Source organism: Peromyscus maniculatus, chromosome 7 (genome assembly GCF_049852395.1).
Source record: "Peromyscus maniculatus bairdii isolate BWxNUB_F1_BW_parent chromosome 7, HU_Pman_BW_mat_3.1, whole genome shotgun sequence".
Classification (NCBI taxonomy): Eukaryota; Metazoa; Chordata; class Mammalia; order Rodentia; family Cricetidae; genus Peromyscus; species Peromyscus maniculatus.
The window spans coordinates 65,496,037-65,515,129 of record NC_134858.1 but is presented as its reverse complement, the minus strand read 5'-3'; the positions used below and the strand labels follow the sequence as shown (position 1 = coordinate 65,515,129).

The 19,093-nt window shown below is 40.9% G+C and overlaps 1 protein-coding gene across 3 annotated transcripts in view; it reads right to left on the bottom strand.

Moving 5' to 3' along the window:
- Vps13c (vacuolar protein sorting 13 homolog C) overlaps positions 1–19,093 on the bottom strand; it is a 153,880-nt gene that overhangs the window by 51,800 nt on the left and 82,987 nt on the right. For all 3 annotated transcript variants that reach the window (XM_006979296.4, XM_076576580.1, XM_006979294.4), the window contains 12 exons: positions 18,705–18,784; positions 17,737–17,796; positions 16,322–16,484; positions 14,313–14,426; positions 12,436–12,539; positions 11,928–12,095; positions 9,312–9,616; positions 8,116–8,263; positions 6,066–6,216; positions 4,064–4,173; positions 2,404–2,573; positions 735–982 (listed from right to left, as the gene is read on the bottom strand). In XM_006979296.4, coding sequence (XP_006979358.1) covers positions 735–982; positions 2,404–2,573; positions 4,064–4,173; positions 6,066–6,216; positions 8,116–8,263; positions 9,312–9,616; positions 11,928–12,095; positions 12,436–12,539; positions 14,313–14,426; positions 16,322–16,484; positions 17,737–17,796; positions 18,705–18,784 — 1,821 coding nt within the window. The remainder of the gene's footprint in view (positions 1–734; positions 983–2,403; positions 2,574–4,063; positions 4,174–6,065; positions 6,217–8,115; positions 8,264–9,311; positions 9,617–11,927; positions 12,096–12,435; positions 12,540–14,312; positions 14,427–16,321; positions 16,485–17,736; positions 17,797–18,704; positions 18,785–19,093) is intronic.

The following is a 19,093-nucleotide window of genomic DNA, read 5'->3' as shown; positions in this document are numbered from 1 at the left end:
AGCTGTGAGGAAAAGATTCCGATGAAGCAGATTAACCACTACCACTAGTTCACTTCAGTCTCAGCCAAAAGACCACTCTCCATGCCATATGATCTACAGGCATGACCACTATCATGTATGATCACTATTCAAATCATCACAGCAAATGGGAAAATAATATTCCAATCTTGCCAATGCACACTCAGTTTGTGACTTTGCCAGGTTTTACATCACAGAAAACAAAATCAAACACAATACCTGGCCTTAAAAAATTTTTAAATTTAACACAGAGAATCATCAATCTACTTGATAAAGCTGGAGTATAACAACTACCAAGTTGAAATGGTTTCTGCAGTCTCCCTCAAAGTTTAAGGAACTAAAGATGGTTCTGGGTCAGCCATGCCGTGTCCTCTCCTGTCCCCAGCTCCCCCTTCTAGCTTGTCTGTTGCCCGCCAATGCACTGGAAGTCTTTCATAAATGACTTCCTTCTATAAAACAGGTATAAACTGACTGGTTAACTCCCTGTTTCGGGATGAAGAAAACTCTGAATGGAGCCAGAACAGTTTCCGTACTGTCACAGAACACATTTTTGTAACTCATTTAAAAACAATTACTTCCTGGAGTTTTACAAAGAATGTGCTTAAATCTAAAAGCCCAGCTTTGCTTCCTCAAATTCTCCACCCCCAGGTTCTGCTTCTAACTTTTTTTAAAATACAGACATCTTCATGCAGGACAGACAGGTAAGTTCTCCTAACCTTTCTCCATCTTGACTCTCCCCATGGCAGTCTGTCTTGACGGAATCTGTATTTCTTTTGCTATGTTTTCTGGACTCTGAGGCATAGCTTTGATGAAGAAATCAGCCACGGTCATCAGAAACTCCACACTGGCACACACGTATAGCTTATCAAGAACAGCATCGATCTCGCTTCCATTTTTATCTTGTCTATAACTTACATCAATCATAGAACTGTTGTTATCTTGGTCATTCTTTCTGTCAATCATCCTGAAAGACAAACATGCTATTCACTATTTTACTCCTCTTTCTCCTGCCAAGATAACAAAGGCATGGAAATGTTCCCTTGCATTATAATCATCTTCCTTTTACCCTTCAGTTTCTAATCTGAATAGAAAATACAACGGTGTTAATTGGAACGTAATCACCCAATTAGCAACCAAGACATGGCTGCCTAATCTCCAAAGAAAGATTCATGTGATGAAGCAATTATGGGATATTCTGTAATTATAATGCAATACCAGAGAAACCAATGAGTGCTGGAAATGACCTTGGGCAATTAGCAATGCATGAGCACAGTCCCTCAAAATATAACACAGCCTTTTTATTCCACTAAATAAGATCCCCTGAAATAATTTATCTATATAATTTGATTGCCATATAGAATTTATTCCCATAGTGCTCAATGAAACCCCAAACAAGTGTTCATCAGTATCTACAGTGATAGTTCCTATACACCCTCACATGTGATGAAGAGATTAAGGCTACCAAACACGATGATTTCATCAATCAATATGTCACTATTGCCTAAAGATCTGTGAACAGCTCCCTTGGCCATGAAATTTGTAACTAGAAAAGTTGTTTGCATGATAGCACACTTTCCTTGCTCGTTCACTTCTCTGAAAACCACAGGGTTCAGCAGAATCCAATAAATAGACAATGCTGTCCAAGTTTAAATATCAATATAGTCTTTCACAGACAAAAAAGTACAAAATATGACACATCTCATTACATGAGAATGTAATAAAAACACAATTAAGCAATTTAGGTTACATACATACTTCCATATCTCATACCAGACTGATACAAGTTAATCTTTTGTTGTTGTTGTTGTTGTTTCAAGACAGGGTTTCTCTGTGTAATAGCCCTGGCTGTCCTGGAACTCACTCTGTAGACCAGATTGGCCCCAAACTCACAGAGATCTGCCTGTCTCTGCCTCCCGAGTGCTGGGATTAAAGGTGTGGCAAAGTTAATCTTTCAAAATGGGTTGCTAATGTGACAACGCTACAGAGTATATTCCTGCTAAAACTGAAAGAAATTCTGTAGAATTGCTGTGAAAGACAAAATAAACAAGAAAAAGAAAGATGCACAAATTTAAGGATTCTGAAAAATAATAATTCTGCCTACTGGCAATCATCTGGAAAAATACATTACCAATCCTCCATGGGTTTAGCCATTAAAACTAATCCTAAATCCTCTAGCTGTCATGGTTAAGATGGCACTTGGTTTTACTAATCAATTCCCCTTTCATTTAAAGTTTGAAGCAGAGGGATCAGAGGGCACCATTACACCTTCTCACAACTCAATTCTGAAAATACAATCACAGGATAGATTCTCCCTAGGATCCACACCTCGCAATGGCGGCTGACATTCACCTGAAACCCTGCACCAGAAACCCTGATCTGACAAACCTGGATGTTGCTCTCTCAATGCCTTCTCGGAGATCATCAAGAGTGCACGTCTTCAGTTTAAGGCTGACATTCATGGACCCATCCTTGAACATCTTCCCTGCAGAGGCCATCAGGTGCAGTCTGAGCTCACCAAGACGGAAACTGTCGTTATGAAATGAAAGTCTGGACTCCTGTAGTATATTTTCCAAGCAAAGGAATACGTGATCTTTAAATATTATAAATACATTTAGGCACATTACTTAATTCAAAGCCTAAATGCAAACCAACTCACAACGTTTCTAAGTGCCGAGTCGCATAAACGGAACTGAGTACTATGCACACAGGTGAGGACATGAGCGCACTCGGGTGCCTGTGTGAACCCTTGGCACACTGGTCATACTCAACCAACATGTTCACTAATTTCAGACAGTACAGGGACTGCAGGGAGGTGAGAATGGTCGTGTTACTGGCAAAGAGTGTGCTTTTAACTTATAAACACAGACACAATCACACACTTGTGTAACTATTGACAGAAAGGACCTGTTACACAGCTGATGCTTTAACACACAGACATTTCCAATCAATCCCTGAGGAGGCAGATGTCTAGAGCGGTGGTTTTCAGATAACCCAGAGCTCATGCTCTGTAACAGTGAATGTTTCTGAGCAAAATAAAAAGCTCCAAGTGGCTCCATGAGAATTACTAAGGACACAAACTGTACCACTGCTTAGTAGAGATAAAGGAAGCCACTGAACTACAAGTATGAGCTCAGAAGAGTCTCAAATAAAGCAGTGAGAAACGACAGGGGGAAGTATAAGAGAAACAAGGATGTGCACCAAAAGGAAGGTGGCAGTATGCAGAGTCTACAAGAGTGAGGTTAAAGAAGGAAGCCGAAGACAGCAGCAGCATTCTCAGGCTGGAGAGCAGCAGACGACTGTCCTTAAGTGAAACGAAAAATAAGTGGAACTTGCACTTTCAGTAAAGGCATTTGCTGAGATGTGAAGGGGCACCAAACACTAGAACTTTAGGCAGCTCACTGCACAAACGACAGATGTTATCATCAAGCTCAACTGGAGAAATGCATGAATATTGTATAACTTCCAGAAAATATGAAGTGCAAATGGCATGTGAAATGCATATGAACACAGATATAAGCTCTATAACAGATATAGACTGTGGGTATTATATGACATGTTATAGGCATTAGCATATGACATAACTAATTTATAAAATAAAAATATTTATTACAAGATACTATACAGTACAAAATGGCTTTCTAAAGCACTTTTGACTCATTATATACAAGCTTATCTATTACTGACTGAGACATAATCATGAAGGGCTCCAAAGACAGTATTATTCTTCCTAAATAGTGATGACTACTGATACATAAAATTAAACATATGGCCAGTCAGTCATATGGAAAACTCCTCTATTAGTGATGGATAAAATGTATTTTGGTGCTATGTTACTAGAAAGAGAGAAACCCTGAACAACCTTTCCTTGGACTGGTAAGAATAGAAACCAGGCTGAGCATACAGAACCATGCACATTTTTTCAGGCCAAATAGTGCTTTGTAGACACACTGAATTTTATTAATAGTTAAAACAAAAAAAAAGACAACATACAAAAACTCTCAAGAGCAAAGGATTTATCTCTGGCAACAAAAAAAGTACAACTCACCTGGTGGCTGTCATTGTTATAAAGGATGATGGACAGGGAGTCGAAGTGGAAGGCAAACTGAAGGGTGACAGTCTGATCCATGGGGGGCTTTGGGTCTGTCAACTCTTGTTCTGATGGTTCAAACAGGAATAAGAAAATCATACATCTCTTAGGTAGGTACATTGTTTTAAAGATTTGAAAGCTGGGATGGTAAGTTATTCTAAATTTGTATCATACTTTCTATCATATTTAAATAACTCACCAGACAATTAATAAAAATGGCAATGACTGTCACCACATAGTTAATAAAGGGCAAAGTGGCAGAGGCAGACTACAGAAAAAAATGATCTTACAAATAATATCAAGACAACTTTTTGAAACATCCCTTCAAAGTAAGGCCAGTTACTGCAGCTTGTAATTACCACAGCACATTTTTCCTAACTGCTTTGGTCATCCTCAAGATATTATGAAACTGAATGTACAGTGAAGTCAAACACTGCCTAGACTGGGTAGCTGGCCAAGATCTTCTGCAGGCCAAGAACTCTTCCCACAATCTTTAATGATCTAGAAGAGAAGACTTGCTCACTAGCAGACCTGGAGTGCCTCGTGAGGAGAAAGTCTTGGAATACTGGCATGAAGAGACTCCTGAAGTAATTTCAATTTCCTTCCCATCTTTAGACAGACAGGATATGCAGAAAAGATCCTGGTTCAATGCTCTGATAAAGCAAGTCTACAACCCTTTTGGACACTCAGGGTCCTTCTTTTGAAAAATTACTAGAAAAGCAAGGCTTTGCGAGGCTGGAAAATACTGGGGCTTTTACTCCATGTTTTCAGAAAACAATTTCTGTTCCAATCTTTCATTGTATTTGCAGTTTGTATATGAACATATAAACGTTCCCAGGTGTCACATTAACCATAAAATGAGAACCAGAAACACAAATTTGAATCACAGCTAAACCTGGTGAGACCATTCATCTCCAACATTTGTTCATCTCCACAGTGTCCTGATTATTAACAACAGTCTACTTATCTAGCATTTGTCTATACCCAATACAAACCCAAACTCCAAGGATGACCCTGGTGTCTCAGCCATTTAAACCAGAAACCTCTTTTACATACTCCTAGGATCCCAAAACATGCCCAGCCTAACTACAGCCACAATGTTGGTATCATAACAGGAATTACTAATGGCAGCCTCACCATGTGAAACATATGGAGCAGTATCGAGGGGTTCATGGGAGGAAAGGGTCCTTTATCTTGCTTTCGTTCTGGAAATATCACCTACTGACTGTCTCGTAAAAACATCTGCTATCCACATCAATGACTTTTAATAATGGGCCATGCCAAGCAGGGCACAGTGGGGCACACCCGTAACTCCAGCACCCAGGGACTGAATCAGCAGAACCATCACAGGTTTGAGGCCAGCCTGGCCTACAAAGTGAGAGTGTTCCTCAAAAAAAATTAGAAATGAAAGAAAAATAACTGAAATTATAACCCATGTGCCACTTCAAATGGCTGAATTTAAAGGGCCACAGTACTCTTAAAACCTTTAAATTTAATAACCTAGAAATTCCCTGACACATTTCAAAGCATCATTCTCCATCAAAGCCAGATATAAAGCTACTACTGTAAGAGAATACCTTCCTTCTTCATGATTCAGTCAACACACCACGGTTCTTTTGTCTCTGAATTATGATGGCATCTTACTACAGTACCTGCCTGCTTAGTATTTTCTCTCAACCTAGCCCACCTCAGTGCCCGGGGAACTCAGCAAATTTAGCTTCCACAAACCAAGGGCAAATACTCACTATGCAGGCAAGAACAACTGACTCTCCCCTTGTTGTAGACAATGTATAGACCCACCCCTGGGAGCTTCAATAGGAGCCCCAACTCCAGCAGACCTTCCAGGGTAAACACTAAGAATAGTGAATCCTTTCACAGCACTGTGCTGCAGAGCTAACAGAACACTGCATGGTGCTGTTAATTTTTCAATACCAACACAAAACTCTTCATCAGCTTTTACCTTTAAGGTAGTCAGGCCCACTCCGAGTATCTCTCTTCACTCTTACAGCCTCTTGTGCAGACTGGGCAGGGCTTGGCTGTGAAGAAGCTTCCCCAAGGTTTTCCAGCAAAATTTTCATTAAAACTGTCAAGTCATCTTGACTGAGAGCAACCTGAAAACCACCAATAATTTGTTTACATGATATAAGAAAAAATAGAATATCATGCTTTGTAGCTTCAGGGTGAATGATTCATCTATTTCATCTATTTGAGAGAGGGAGGGAGAGGGAGACGAGATGGGGGGAGAATGCATGTGCTGAGACCACAGCATCAGTAGAGAAGTGTGTCATCCTATTTAGGATGACACATGCCTCCAGTGCAGCCAGACCCTTTGGAACCCAATGCCCTTCCTGCCTGACCTGGCACCACACCACCCTATTGCTAGGCTTCACCCCAGCCTCTACCCTGCCCCTCTCTCATCTCATCCAGCACTAGCTCCTTTGCTACCATTTGCTTCCCTCCAAGTTCAATACAGGGAGGCGCTCGGTGTCTGGTCTCTACCAGAACTGAGATGTTCTCTTTCTCTGTAGCTCTGTTCTCCGCACAGACACAACTGGACATACACAAAACATATGGTTAGCTTAGCAATAATAACTAACCCGACTACCAAGTATTTCCTAAGCCATCATGCACACCAGGAAAGCAGCATCTCCCTTTTTACCTTTACAAAAGGGCATGGGAGATAAAAAGAATAAAGGGCTCTTGAGACAGATCTATATCGGCTCTACGCCTTCAAGCTTCGTGTGAGCCAAGTTCCTCAGCTTCTTTAATGCAAGTCTTTTTTATCTTTAGGACATAAATAATAGCATTCTTTATAGTGGAGAGCTGCACAACATGAAGCAGCCAGACTGAATGAGACTGCCACCTGCTACTCCAATCCATTAACTCGGGCTTTGCTTGGAAGCTTCTCATCCTTCTCCTTGGGCAGCCCGCCCTCCCCCAGCACACACACAAGTCCTCAAAGCTTGTAGAAGCATTTGTGCGTGAGTTGTTTTAAGCATTTGCATTTAACTATACACAAAACACACACATGCATCTTCTTCAAGTCTAGCTTCCTGCCTATATGATGATGGGGGAACACGAAACCAGCTAATAGCCAAGGACCTTTTGCTTATCCCAAGCCAGTCCTCTGGTAACATGTGGGGCATCAACTTTCAAACTTCCTACTTGTGATGTCACCCAAGACATCAGGCCTGCCTGGGCAGCAGCTAACTTGAGAACCTGCATCACCGGTTAGGGGGCCCTTCCATACCTCTAGAGGACAATGCTGAGAGTGTGGCCCCACGCTTGAAGTGATCTCTAGGAAACACATTACTGGGGTCATCCATTGATATCCTTCCTGGTTTCACCCCTGACCTCCGAAACCTAGACACACCCAAACTCTGCCACTGAAAATACTGCTTCCTCCTAAAGAAATGCATATGCCTACTCAAATAACTATTTCTAAATAAAAGAGGGTCCCTATACAGTGCAATACTAGTCACGCTGTTATATCTCAATACATGCAAATCATGCATCAATAAAACATCCCTAAACTAAAAATAAAAAAAAAACACACACTTTTGTTTTGAATGTGATATCTGAGCATCACTTTGAATTCTCTGACAATTTTACTACATTAAGAACTTAAGCCGGATGGTGGTGGCACACGCCTTTAATCCCAGCACTCAGGAAGCAGAGCCAGGAGGTTCTCTATGAATTTGAGGCCAGCCTGGTCTACAGAGCAAGATCCAGGACAGGCACCAAAACTACACAGAGAAACCCTGTCTCGAAAAATAAAAAAACAAAAAAAGAATTTAATCAAATTTTCTAATTTAAAAAAAATATATTTTTTCAGTAGCTCCCCAACAGGCTTCATCTCGGGCTTCCTCCTGGCTTTACCAAGTATCTAACTAAAGTGAAATAAAGAACAGCGTGGGACAAGGACCTCACTGTTGGTTTTCAGACACACCAGAAACCGCACTGTGAGCAATACAAGCCTACCCAGCACTTTCTACAATGTACATACTCACCTGCATAGGCTGAAGTTTTCCTTTTATCTCCATGCCTGGAATCTCTGTGTACCATGCTGCTGACAAATTCCGCTGAACAGACAAAAGCATGTTCACTGGTTTTAAGATTTCAATGTCATGCTGAAGCGAGTCAGACTGTAAAACAGTTCTGAAAGAATAACAATGATTTCTTGTAAATATCCACATATTTTTAAATTTATATCATAAAATTTGGACGGCCATATTTTGTATGCTTTTATAACACTTTCCTAAACATTCAAAAGCTGTGATCGGGATTATTTTAGAACATGTTTCTTTTCATGTATCAACCCATCAGAATAAATCAGGCTTATATGCACAGCTATCTGAAACAATACACTCAGATAAACTTGGAATCAGATTTGATGAATATGTCTACTGTCACCAGGACTATTTGATAGGGCACTAGTATAACGCTGTGTAAGAAAATGCCAGACCTTTCCAAAACCAAACCATTAAGAAAGTCACTGTGTATTTAGCCTTAATGTAGTATTATTTCTTCAAATGCAAGAGAAAAACCTATCAAATCTACAAGTTAATGAACATATACAGTCATTTCTAGATTGTCCACCACTGTTTACATGACCACGTAAGTACTGCTGTTCACCAGAGTCAAGGCTTTCATATTTTGATTTATGGACTCTTGCATGCTTCACTGAAAACTCCTAAATGTTACAAGGTTTAGGAGTGAACATCTTAAATCATACTACAATTCAGAAAGACATCTCTATCACACAGAAAAATAAATAGCTATGTATAACTAAGAAAAATAAATAAGTGTTACTAAATATAGAGTTCTTTTTCTGCCTTGAGATAAGGTCTCACTATGTTGGGTAAGCTCATCTCAAACTTGTGAGCTCACGACTCTCCCACCTCAACATCCTGAGTAGGTGGGACTAGAGGCATGTGCCCCGCCCCTTCCTCATTAGGAAATTTTAATTTTATAATCATTTTTAAAGAATGGGGAAAAAATAACCATATTATAAAACTATTAAGACAAAACACAGGCCCTACAAAGCATACTACTATTAACTACCGACCAGAAAGCAGGAGTCAGTTTCCTAATTGGAATAAACACAGAATGAGAACTGTGAATCAGCACAGTGATTACTGTAGGGTGAAAATAAATTTATGAAAATGCATAGAAGGCAACAAACAGCTCGCTGAGGCACACGTACCTGGAGAGTTTCAGCTGAGTAAGCTGGATGCTCATCTTATCAGCCACCGGGGGGAGAGAGAAGAGCTCCACAGGAACCAGGCTAAACTTGTTCTCCACCCTGATTAGGCCAAGGTCTGCAATGACGGCATTAGGTGACGCAGAAGACTGGGGGAGAGTAATGACGGGCGCTTTCAAATCGATGTCCATCAGAAGCCGGAAGCTCTTCTGGGCCAGGTCCTTCACGCTGGACGCAGCTCTTTCAGCAGCCTGGACTGTGGCTGTGCTCAAGGCTTCTTTGGCAGTTTGGAAATTGTTGAGGAAGCTCTGTTAGGAGAGAATGGCAGGTAGACACAGTCCCCCACAGAAAACCCCGCAGAAGCATTCACTCTGAGTGAAAGCTCAATAAAGAGGGCATGTGAGAGAAATGTTATTTTTGACTTAAGCAACCATTTCGCTCAGAATGACCAAGCATCTTAAACTGGAATTTAAATAAAAAGGATGTCAGACAGCCCTTTATCCCACAGCAGGCTCCACTCTGCTTTCAGGATGTGGGAATAAAGTTTATTCCTGGCAACTAATGCTTTAGCAGCTGATTCACAAAGGTTCTGTAATGTACCAGAGATGTCAAACATGGTTAATTGTCTATCATCTTGCAATCATTAACAAGAATCAAAAGTTATTTGTGGTAAGATATACTTCACCTCCATTTCAACTGAAAATAAAGTATTTTCCAAATGAAGAATCTAAAAACAATATTCTTAGTATGCATCCATTAATCACACAAGAGTGACTTCATCTCTTCTACTACTCCAAGACACACACATTCTAGAAACATAAACATGATGATTTAGGTAGAAATGGTTGACCAGTAAGCTCTTAAACTGGAAGGTTTAAACTCTTCAGCCCACGGTATTTGCAAGGACCCAGTAAAAATAAGAATTCCATGGCCTGGTTCATCACAATCATAATCAAAACTCTAAGTTTCAATATTTGTTCTTCAACTACATGATGACCTTTGGGCATTCTACCAAACAATTAATACTGAAAAGCCCTAAATAACAATATCAAATAATACAAACAGTAAAATACATAAAAATAATAGGTTGGTGTGGTAGTGTACACCCTTAGTCCCAGCACTTAGGAGGTAGAGGCAGGAGGATCACAAATTCAAGGTCATCCTCAGCTACATAGTGAACATGAAAAAAACAAACCAAGTACTAAAAAGCAAACAATACATATGTGTGTATGTATACATACATAAATAAAAATAAAATACCAAAATGTAACTATGAAAATATTAGAGAATATTAGTTTTTGCTTTGTTTTGTTTTGTGGTTTTTCAAGACAGGGTTTCTCTGTATAGCCTTTGCTGTCCTGGAACTCACTCTGTAGCCCAGGCTGGCCTCGAACTCACAGAGATCTGCCTGCCTCTGCCTCCCAAGTGCTGGGATTGAAGGTGTGCACCACCACCTCCCAGCTGAGAATGACAGTTTTTTATGTTCCAAAAACATAATTAAACAAGGATTAAAGCTTCCATTTGGGGGCCAGCAACATGACTCAACTGGTAAAGGCACTTATTGCCCAAGCCTGGCAAGCTGAATTCCAGCCCTGGAACCCATGACGGTAGGAGAAAACCAACTCCACAACGTTGTCTTCTGACCTGCAGACGGTATGCTGTGGCATGCATGCCAACACACAATACACATGTACACATACACATACAATAATTTAAAAAAACAACCTCCGTTTGGTATACTGTGGTAGCCCACAGAGGCTATCTAGTGAGACCTTACTCAAGAGTCAGAGAATCTGAGCTTGCTTTACCCAGCAGGGCTGCATAATGGGATGATTTGGCCATGGGTGTGTTTGGAAGGGTCTACACTTGGCTGTACGGTGTGCTTTGATCTTGCAAGGGGGAGGAGGTCTTTTGGCTCTTTTGAATAAACCTCTTGGCAGCTGGGTATTGACCCAGGCCCATCGGAAGCTATCCTGAGTCCCATCTTTCTTATCTTTCTACCTAATATTTCCTAATTCCTCTCTTCTCCACCCAAGAGCCGTTTGAAAGGTGGGAGCAGGTCAGAGCTGGACTCCCACAGACTCCCACAGTCTACCATCATTTAAAATATTTACTTAATTAGAACATTCTGTTCAGCATTTGGGTGTTGATTATACAGCCCTTATTATAGTTCCAATCTTCACTGTTCCCCACAGATCCTGTGCTGAAGATTGGGCTACGAGGCTGTGACACTACTGATGCACCATGACTTTTAGAGTAGGGCTTGCCAGTGCGGCCACTGGGGGGAATGCTCTTTACGGGGACCTGGGCCCCATCGCTCCTCGCTCCTCTCTGTTCTCCAGCAGCCATGAAGTCAACAGCCCTGTCCCAACATACGCCCTCCATCAGGATGGTCTCCCTCATCATAAGCCCCAAAACAAGAGAGCCAAGCAATCATGGACCTATTCATCTCAGAGTCCAAATGCGTCTTTTTAAAGCTGTAATCTTGGGTATCCTGCCACAGTGATGGAAGGCTAACAAACACACCTATTAGTGAAAATTTTAACTGTCTAGACTCAGGTACATGGCCACAATATTTAGACCTCTGTGGGAAATAAATGCAAATAAAAATAAACTTACCAAAAGAGACATGAAGAATTTATGAACATAGACAATCTGAATACAGCCCACTTTGAGACTAAGTTTGCCGTCCACTTTAGACATGTCGCCATAGGCCTCGCCTTCTGTGGCATCTGGGTACAGAGTCATCTGGAACCTGAAGACTTCATCTCCCAAAATAGAGACAGCCTGACATTACAAGACAATCGGTTATGACAGCGGAGCTACAGAATCCTGGTCACTGGACCCTCCGGACTCAGGGACCTGACAGGTAAAAAACAACCCGGGAACTCGACCTTTAACATCTGTCAGCGTTTCCCTTACCTACAAACGTCACTTTCATTAATAAATGCCTACCTTCAAATCGTTACACAGCGGGCTTTACAACCTGAAATCGACCTTCCATTTTCAGCTCCAGCCCTAGTAGGTCCAACACGTCAGACAGACACCACACGTACAGTGGACAAATAAATGGCGGCATCTGGTCCCCAAACAACACACTCCAACAGGACATCGGCTTTGCAATTACCTTTTTGTGAATGGACAGTGAATCAACATTCATAACTATGATGTTCTCCAGTCTGGCAAACACATCAGTCTCCTTTGGCTTCACAGAAATAGAGGCATCCATTCCTACAGGAGACATGCCATTTACAGATATTTCCTTTTTGTGAGCAAACTTAAATGCATTAACATACTACTGAGATACAGGTAAATAAAAATTACTACCAGACATGCTCACACAACTACTTCCCATGTATGAGACACCTTAAAAAAAGGGCTGTACCCCTTTTAAGTTAGCATATACCTTGTCCATAAAAGTCAAGAAAACTTAAAATATAAAAGCCACTAAGTTTTAAATAAAGTAATGTCATTTCTCTGAAAACAATATCCTATGCATTGGTGAGATCAGAGCCACTCCCTTGGGGGACAGTATTTTCCAACCCAGTTCACAAATACGTTATTAAAACTGTAATAAGCATCATCTTATGGCTAGGAATTATTTCTACAATAATTTGTATCTATAATCTTCTAAATTTTAAAAAGTTTGTCATGCTCATCAAAGGCATAAGAGTTTTTTTTTTTTTTTGAAAACCACTGCTCCTCATGGGAGACTGCCTACAGCTACAGGCATATTGACTGAATGTTGCTGATTTTCCAACCTTCTAGAACTGTCCACACACATATAAATGTATTAAATGTCACCCTCATAACAACCGTGTGTGGTGGTATTGTGTTCCCCAAAATATTGTGTACTCTAATAAACTTACCTGGGGTCAGAGAACAGACAAGCCACTAGTTAGGCAGTGATAGCACACGCCTTTAATCCTAGCATTCCAGAGATAGAAATCCCTCTGGATCTCTGTGAGTTCAAGGCCACATTGGAAATAGCCAAGCATGGTGACACACGCCTTTAATCCCAGAAAGCCAGCCTTTAATCCCAGGGAGTGGTGGTAGAAAGCAGAAAGATATATAAGGCGTGAGGACCAGAAACTAGAAGCATTTGGCTGGTTAAGCTTTTGGCTGGTTAAGCATTCAGGCTTTTGAGCAGTAATTCAGCTGAGACCCATTCCAGATGAGGACTCAGAGGCCTCCAGTCTGAGGAGACAAGACCAGCTGAGGATCCGGCGAGGTGAGATAGCTGTGGCTTGTTCTGTCTCTCTGATCTACCAGCATGGACCCCAATAACTCGCCTCAGGTTTGATTTTATTAATAAGAACTTTTAAGATTCCTGCTACAACCGTGTCTCCACTTACAGGGGGAAGGAAGGTAGAGAAAGTTAAATTAATTTCTTCCACATTGGCCAGTGGTCAGTTTCAAGGTCTGAGCCACTGCGGGCTTCCTAGAACCTACTGCATAACCTGAGGCTGAAGTCTCGACTCAAGCTGTTGACAAGAAAAGTTTCAAACGTCTTTCACAAACTGGGCAGGTGGTGGCTCACGCCTTTATTCTCAGCACTCGGGAGGCAGAGGCAGGCAGATCTCTGTGAGTTCAAGGCCAGCCTGGTCTACAGAGTGAGTTCTAGGACAGCCAAGGCTGCTCTACAGGGAAAAAAAACAAAAACAAAAAAACACAAAACTGTTTTTCACAAATATATTTTGCTATGTTATATATGCTCGAGATACAAGGGAAACAAGAAAAATGACTTTTACTTTTACACTGTGAGAGTTACTATGATATTCACCTATTTGATGTTATCTTATTCTGAAAATGCAATAAAATCGTAAGCCTCAGATGTATTTTAAATTTTTTTAAATGTGTGAGGACCATCTCAAGTCAGCAATGAATCATAACAAGTTTACCTCTATTGCTCCAAAGTACATTTGTTCAAAGCTTGCATACATTCTTCAATATAAACAAATCTTACTAAACTTTCCAAACTACTATGGAAGAATAACTACTTACCATGTATTTTAATATCTGCTATGTTACTCTTCTGATCACAAACGAAGATGTTAAAGGCATTTAATTCAGCTGTGATCTTCAAATCAAACACATCACCTTCAGAAGTGCTGGGCACTGAAAAGCAGTGAAAATCAGTGGTCAATGATGTACAAAGACGGTAAAACACAGTGTTGAGTTCACTAATAAAAAAATCATATAATGTGCAAAAGGAACCCTTAACATCTCTATCAAGACAAGATAAATACGGATTTTGCCACTCATATAAAATGCAGCATGTTGGCCTTCAGTTATGGATAAGGTGACCACAGCACCTAGGTGGTGCTGCTCACTAGGCAGACATAGTCCTGCAGTTTTGGGTTTTCTTCTATAAAAAGAAACCCTCTAAATTAAATTCCAGAATTTGATTAGTACAAAGTTTTTAACTAGTCACATGACATACTAGATCAAAGAATAATTCATGAAAATTGAAACAGTAATGAGCAGTCAATGAAATTCCTATTATTTACTATGTCCTCTACATGTTCTTTAACTGAAGAACCAACCCAGTTTCTCTAGATTATATGCTACGGGTCCATAAGTAATTCTATGATAGAGTCACTAAGAAAAGCACATAATACGCCGAAGTTTGAAAAAAAAAAATCATCACAAAATGTGTTCGTAAGAATACAGCCAGGCTAAGCGTGGTAGCAAATCCTACATTCAGGAGGCTAGGATGGAAAGAGTGCCTGAGTTTGAAGCTAACCTGAGCAATACAGTGAGTTCAAGCCCAGCCTGGGCTACATACAGCGAGATGTTATCTCAAAACAACCAAACAAATAAAAAAGAATCACAACTGAATGGGTTTAATTTTTTTGTGCAGTCCTGACAATTCCGTCTTCCATGCAGGAAACAGAACTTTCCTATACACAAAAAGCTTGGGGCTCTCAGTTTTTAACCCTAACATGACAGGCTGTTTTCTTTCTCAACATTTGGTGCAGGACAAACAAACCATAGAGTCAAGTTGTGCAGCAAAACCAGAGAACAGTTCGGTTGGGTTAAGGCTGCCTGAGCACTGGCCCCCATTCACCCCGCTGTGCTGTGAATGGTACATGCATATGTTATAATGAGATGATATTTCTAAGAACACCCTCTCTTAAAGATATTAATGTGTTAAGCACATTGTGACAGGAAGTCAGGTGTGGTGGCCACATTTAGAAAGCTCCCCCACTTAGGAGGCTGAGGTGGGAAGATCAAGAGTTCAAGCCCAGCCCGGGCTACACAGCAAGGCACCATCAAAACAACAAAGAAGAGGAAATTCTGCTTCTAACAACATTATCATCCTATGGTTTTAAAAGTTCAGATCCTTGGATCGAATAGTACTAAAAATTTTATACTTAAGATGTCAGTAAAATAGATACAATTCAATTGAATCTGGGAATAATTAGATTATACCATCTTATTATACCATCTTAAAAAAATAAGTAAACTTTTTAATTAAAAATCAGGCACATGTTCTTTATTCACTTGGTATTTTATACCCAATATTTCAGACTATAAGTCATGAACCCGGTGAACACAGACCAAGTTCTATGTGTGCCCGAAACAGGGATGAAATGAAAGGTCAGGGTGAATCTGTGCCATCGGTGAGATCCTCCTTCAGTGCCCAAAAGGAACTCACAACGGCTGGGCACGGCAGCGCTGGCTGCAGAGGGCCTCTGTGGCTACGCGTGACTGTCGCCATCCTTTAACGTCTTATCTTCTCGCTTTTACTGGACAGAAGACAACGTAAAGAACCTACAAATTCTATTTTATGTAAGAGCCAGAGAGCGAAGCCACTGGAAGTACATGATTACTGTTAACACTTATTTCAAATTCTTCAATAAACTGCCATGTTCTCCTGTGAGAGCAGAACCCGCTTTCTTCGGAAACCACCCTGAGCTGTTAGACTCAGTGAACATCGAGGAGTGAACATTTATCCTAGCTTCATATACACGAGTTATTCTATGAGAGCGTATTGGAAAGACTGATACCGGCTTTGATGGCAAGACTTTTGGATTCCCCCACAAGCGGCTTCAGCTCAGATTCCTTCTGAGAGGAGGAAGGGTCGGAGGACGGGACAGCAGATGACAAAAAATCCATAAGGGAAAGTAAAGCTTCCAAATGAAGCACCAAGTCCAAAGACGAAAACGAAACCTAAGGCAATGAACATCAGAGAGGAGGGTTTCAGGGATAGTCACACCATCACTGTGGGGACGGTCACACCATCACTGTGGGGACGGTCACACCATCATTGTGGGGACAGTCACACCATCATTGTGGGGACGGTCACACCACTAGGGGGATGGTCACACCATCATTGTGGGGACAGTCACACCATCAATGTGGGGACGGTCACACCACTAGGGGGACAGTCACACCATCATTTTGGGGACAGTCACACTGGGGACGGTCACACCATCATTGTGGGGACGGTCACACCATCATTGTGGGGACGGTCACACCATCAATGTGGGGACGGTCACACCATCATTGTGGGGACGGTCACACCATCATTGTGGGGACGGTCACACCATCATTGTGGGGACGGTCACACCATCAATGTGGGGACGGTCACACCATCATTGTGGGGACGGTCACACCATCAATGTGGGGACGGTCACACCATCAATGTGGGGACGGTCACACCATCATTGTGGGGACGGTCACACCATCATTGTGGGGACGGTCACACCATCATTGTGGGGACGGTCACACCATCATTGTGGGGATGGTCACACCATTAGGGGGATGGTCATGTCATTGGGGTCACAGTCACACCACTGAGTAGTGTTTCAATGTATATAACTAACACAAGAATGGCTCAACTGAGGACCCTTTCTAAATAATTAAGAATGAATTACTAATTTCATTTTAATCCTTTGTATTACTATTATACTGTCGATCCTCACCAGACAACAAACCAATGCTCTGCCCACTCCCAGTGCAGACATTAATTCTAACCTCAGCCAAGCTTGATGAGTCTTAAATAAAGAGATGGAAGCATTCCTACACTGACTACATATGCTCAAATGGACTGTGTGTGTCTACATTAGGCCATGTTCTATCCTTTCCTCATTCTAGACCTAAGCCAATACAGAATTCAAATGTTCAATGCTGCCATCAACATCAGGCCCAATAACTACAGTAGGCTAAAGTGAACAAAATCTCCTCAAAATACAAAGTACTGTATATTCCACAAATAATAATTAATTCACATTTTAAAATAATATTTTCAGAAACAAGTTTTGGCAAGACTATTATTTCAATTCTATATACACTAATTTTAGATCTATTACTACTGCTCCCAATTCTAAGTTTAGGTCTTGCATCTTACAACTGAAAGTGGCCACCAAGCTACATTTAATCATCAATAACCCAGTCTTAAGATGAATGACAAGAGACTTACCTTCAGCTTCTGTTTGGTGTTATCATGAACAGTTTTAAACTCTGGTCCATCACTGTCTGCCTATAAGCAGTTGATAATTAAACCACTGAGTTAAAGACAGTAGAAGTTCACACATTGGAAAACACATATATTTCACATCTTAAAGTATGCTATTAAAAGATGACAAACACGTTTCTTAGAGGCAAATAAAAATGTGCCCTCAAAAGTGACCACATAAACATGCTCTACATTCTACAGATGCAAAATCTCCAATCCTTATTCTACCCTGGAGATGTCAGTGCATCTAAACAGGTGGGCTGTGGAAAAGGCTGCTATCTCACTTATAACACACTTCTCTTCAGGATATGGCACAGCTTTGAACTGTTCACTCCCATTTATTCAATAGCCCCAAAGCAGCTCATTAAGTTAGTGGAGTATAAAGGATTTTGACATGCTTCCATAATTCATCATTAACCAACTAGGACTGAAAAAAAAACTTAGGAGTGGAATCCAAGTATTAAGTATGAGGGGAATATAAATAACTTCTCATACTTTGATATTAACCACAGAAATGAAATGAGGTACTGTGATGCTTAGCTTTAATTGTCAACTTCACAAAACCTAGAATCATCTGGAAAGCAAGTCTCAAAGAGGGTTGTCTACATTAAGCTGGTCTGTGGGCATGTCCATATAGGATTGTCTTCAGTGAACTGATATGGACAGCACCATTCCCTAGGCAAGGGAATAATAATAATAGTGGAGAAATGAGCTGAGCACAAATGAGCAGGCAATATGTATGTGTTCATTTCTCTCTGCTCCTGACTGTGGATATGTGATGCCACTGGGCGTTTCAAGTTCCTCTCCTGATTCACCTACAATGATAGACTGTAGCCTGGGATTATAAGGTAAAATAAATCTTTTCTCCACTAAACTGCCTTTCTGTCAGAGTATTTATCACAGCCACAGAATGAAACCAGAACAGGTGGTACCTTAGTGAACAGCATTTTCAGGAGGGTTCCATCAGACACATTAGAGGAGTTGACAATGTACAGAGGCTTGCCTTTAGAATCTGGAAGGAAAAGGAAAATCCGACCCATGTCATCCCTTCAGTACTTCAAGCATCTTGTAAAAGAGAACCAGCCAGTTACACAGAGAAATGCTAACGAGAGAACTGTACACAAAACAGGCAAGTGTATTACACTGTCTATAAATCGTATCTCAACAAGTCTAGCTTTGAAAACCTGGAAAGAAAAAGTGAAAGACTGAAAACTTAACAACAGATCAGCACTAGGCAGTAACAGCTCATACACTAGCCCTACAGGTATGACCCTCGCATGAACAAACCCTAACATGAGACACAGCAGCCATAAAACACAAG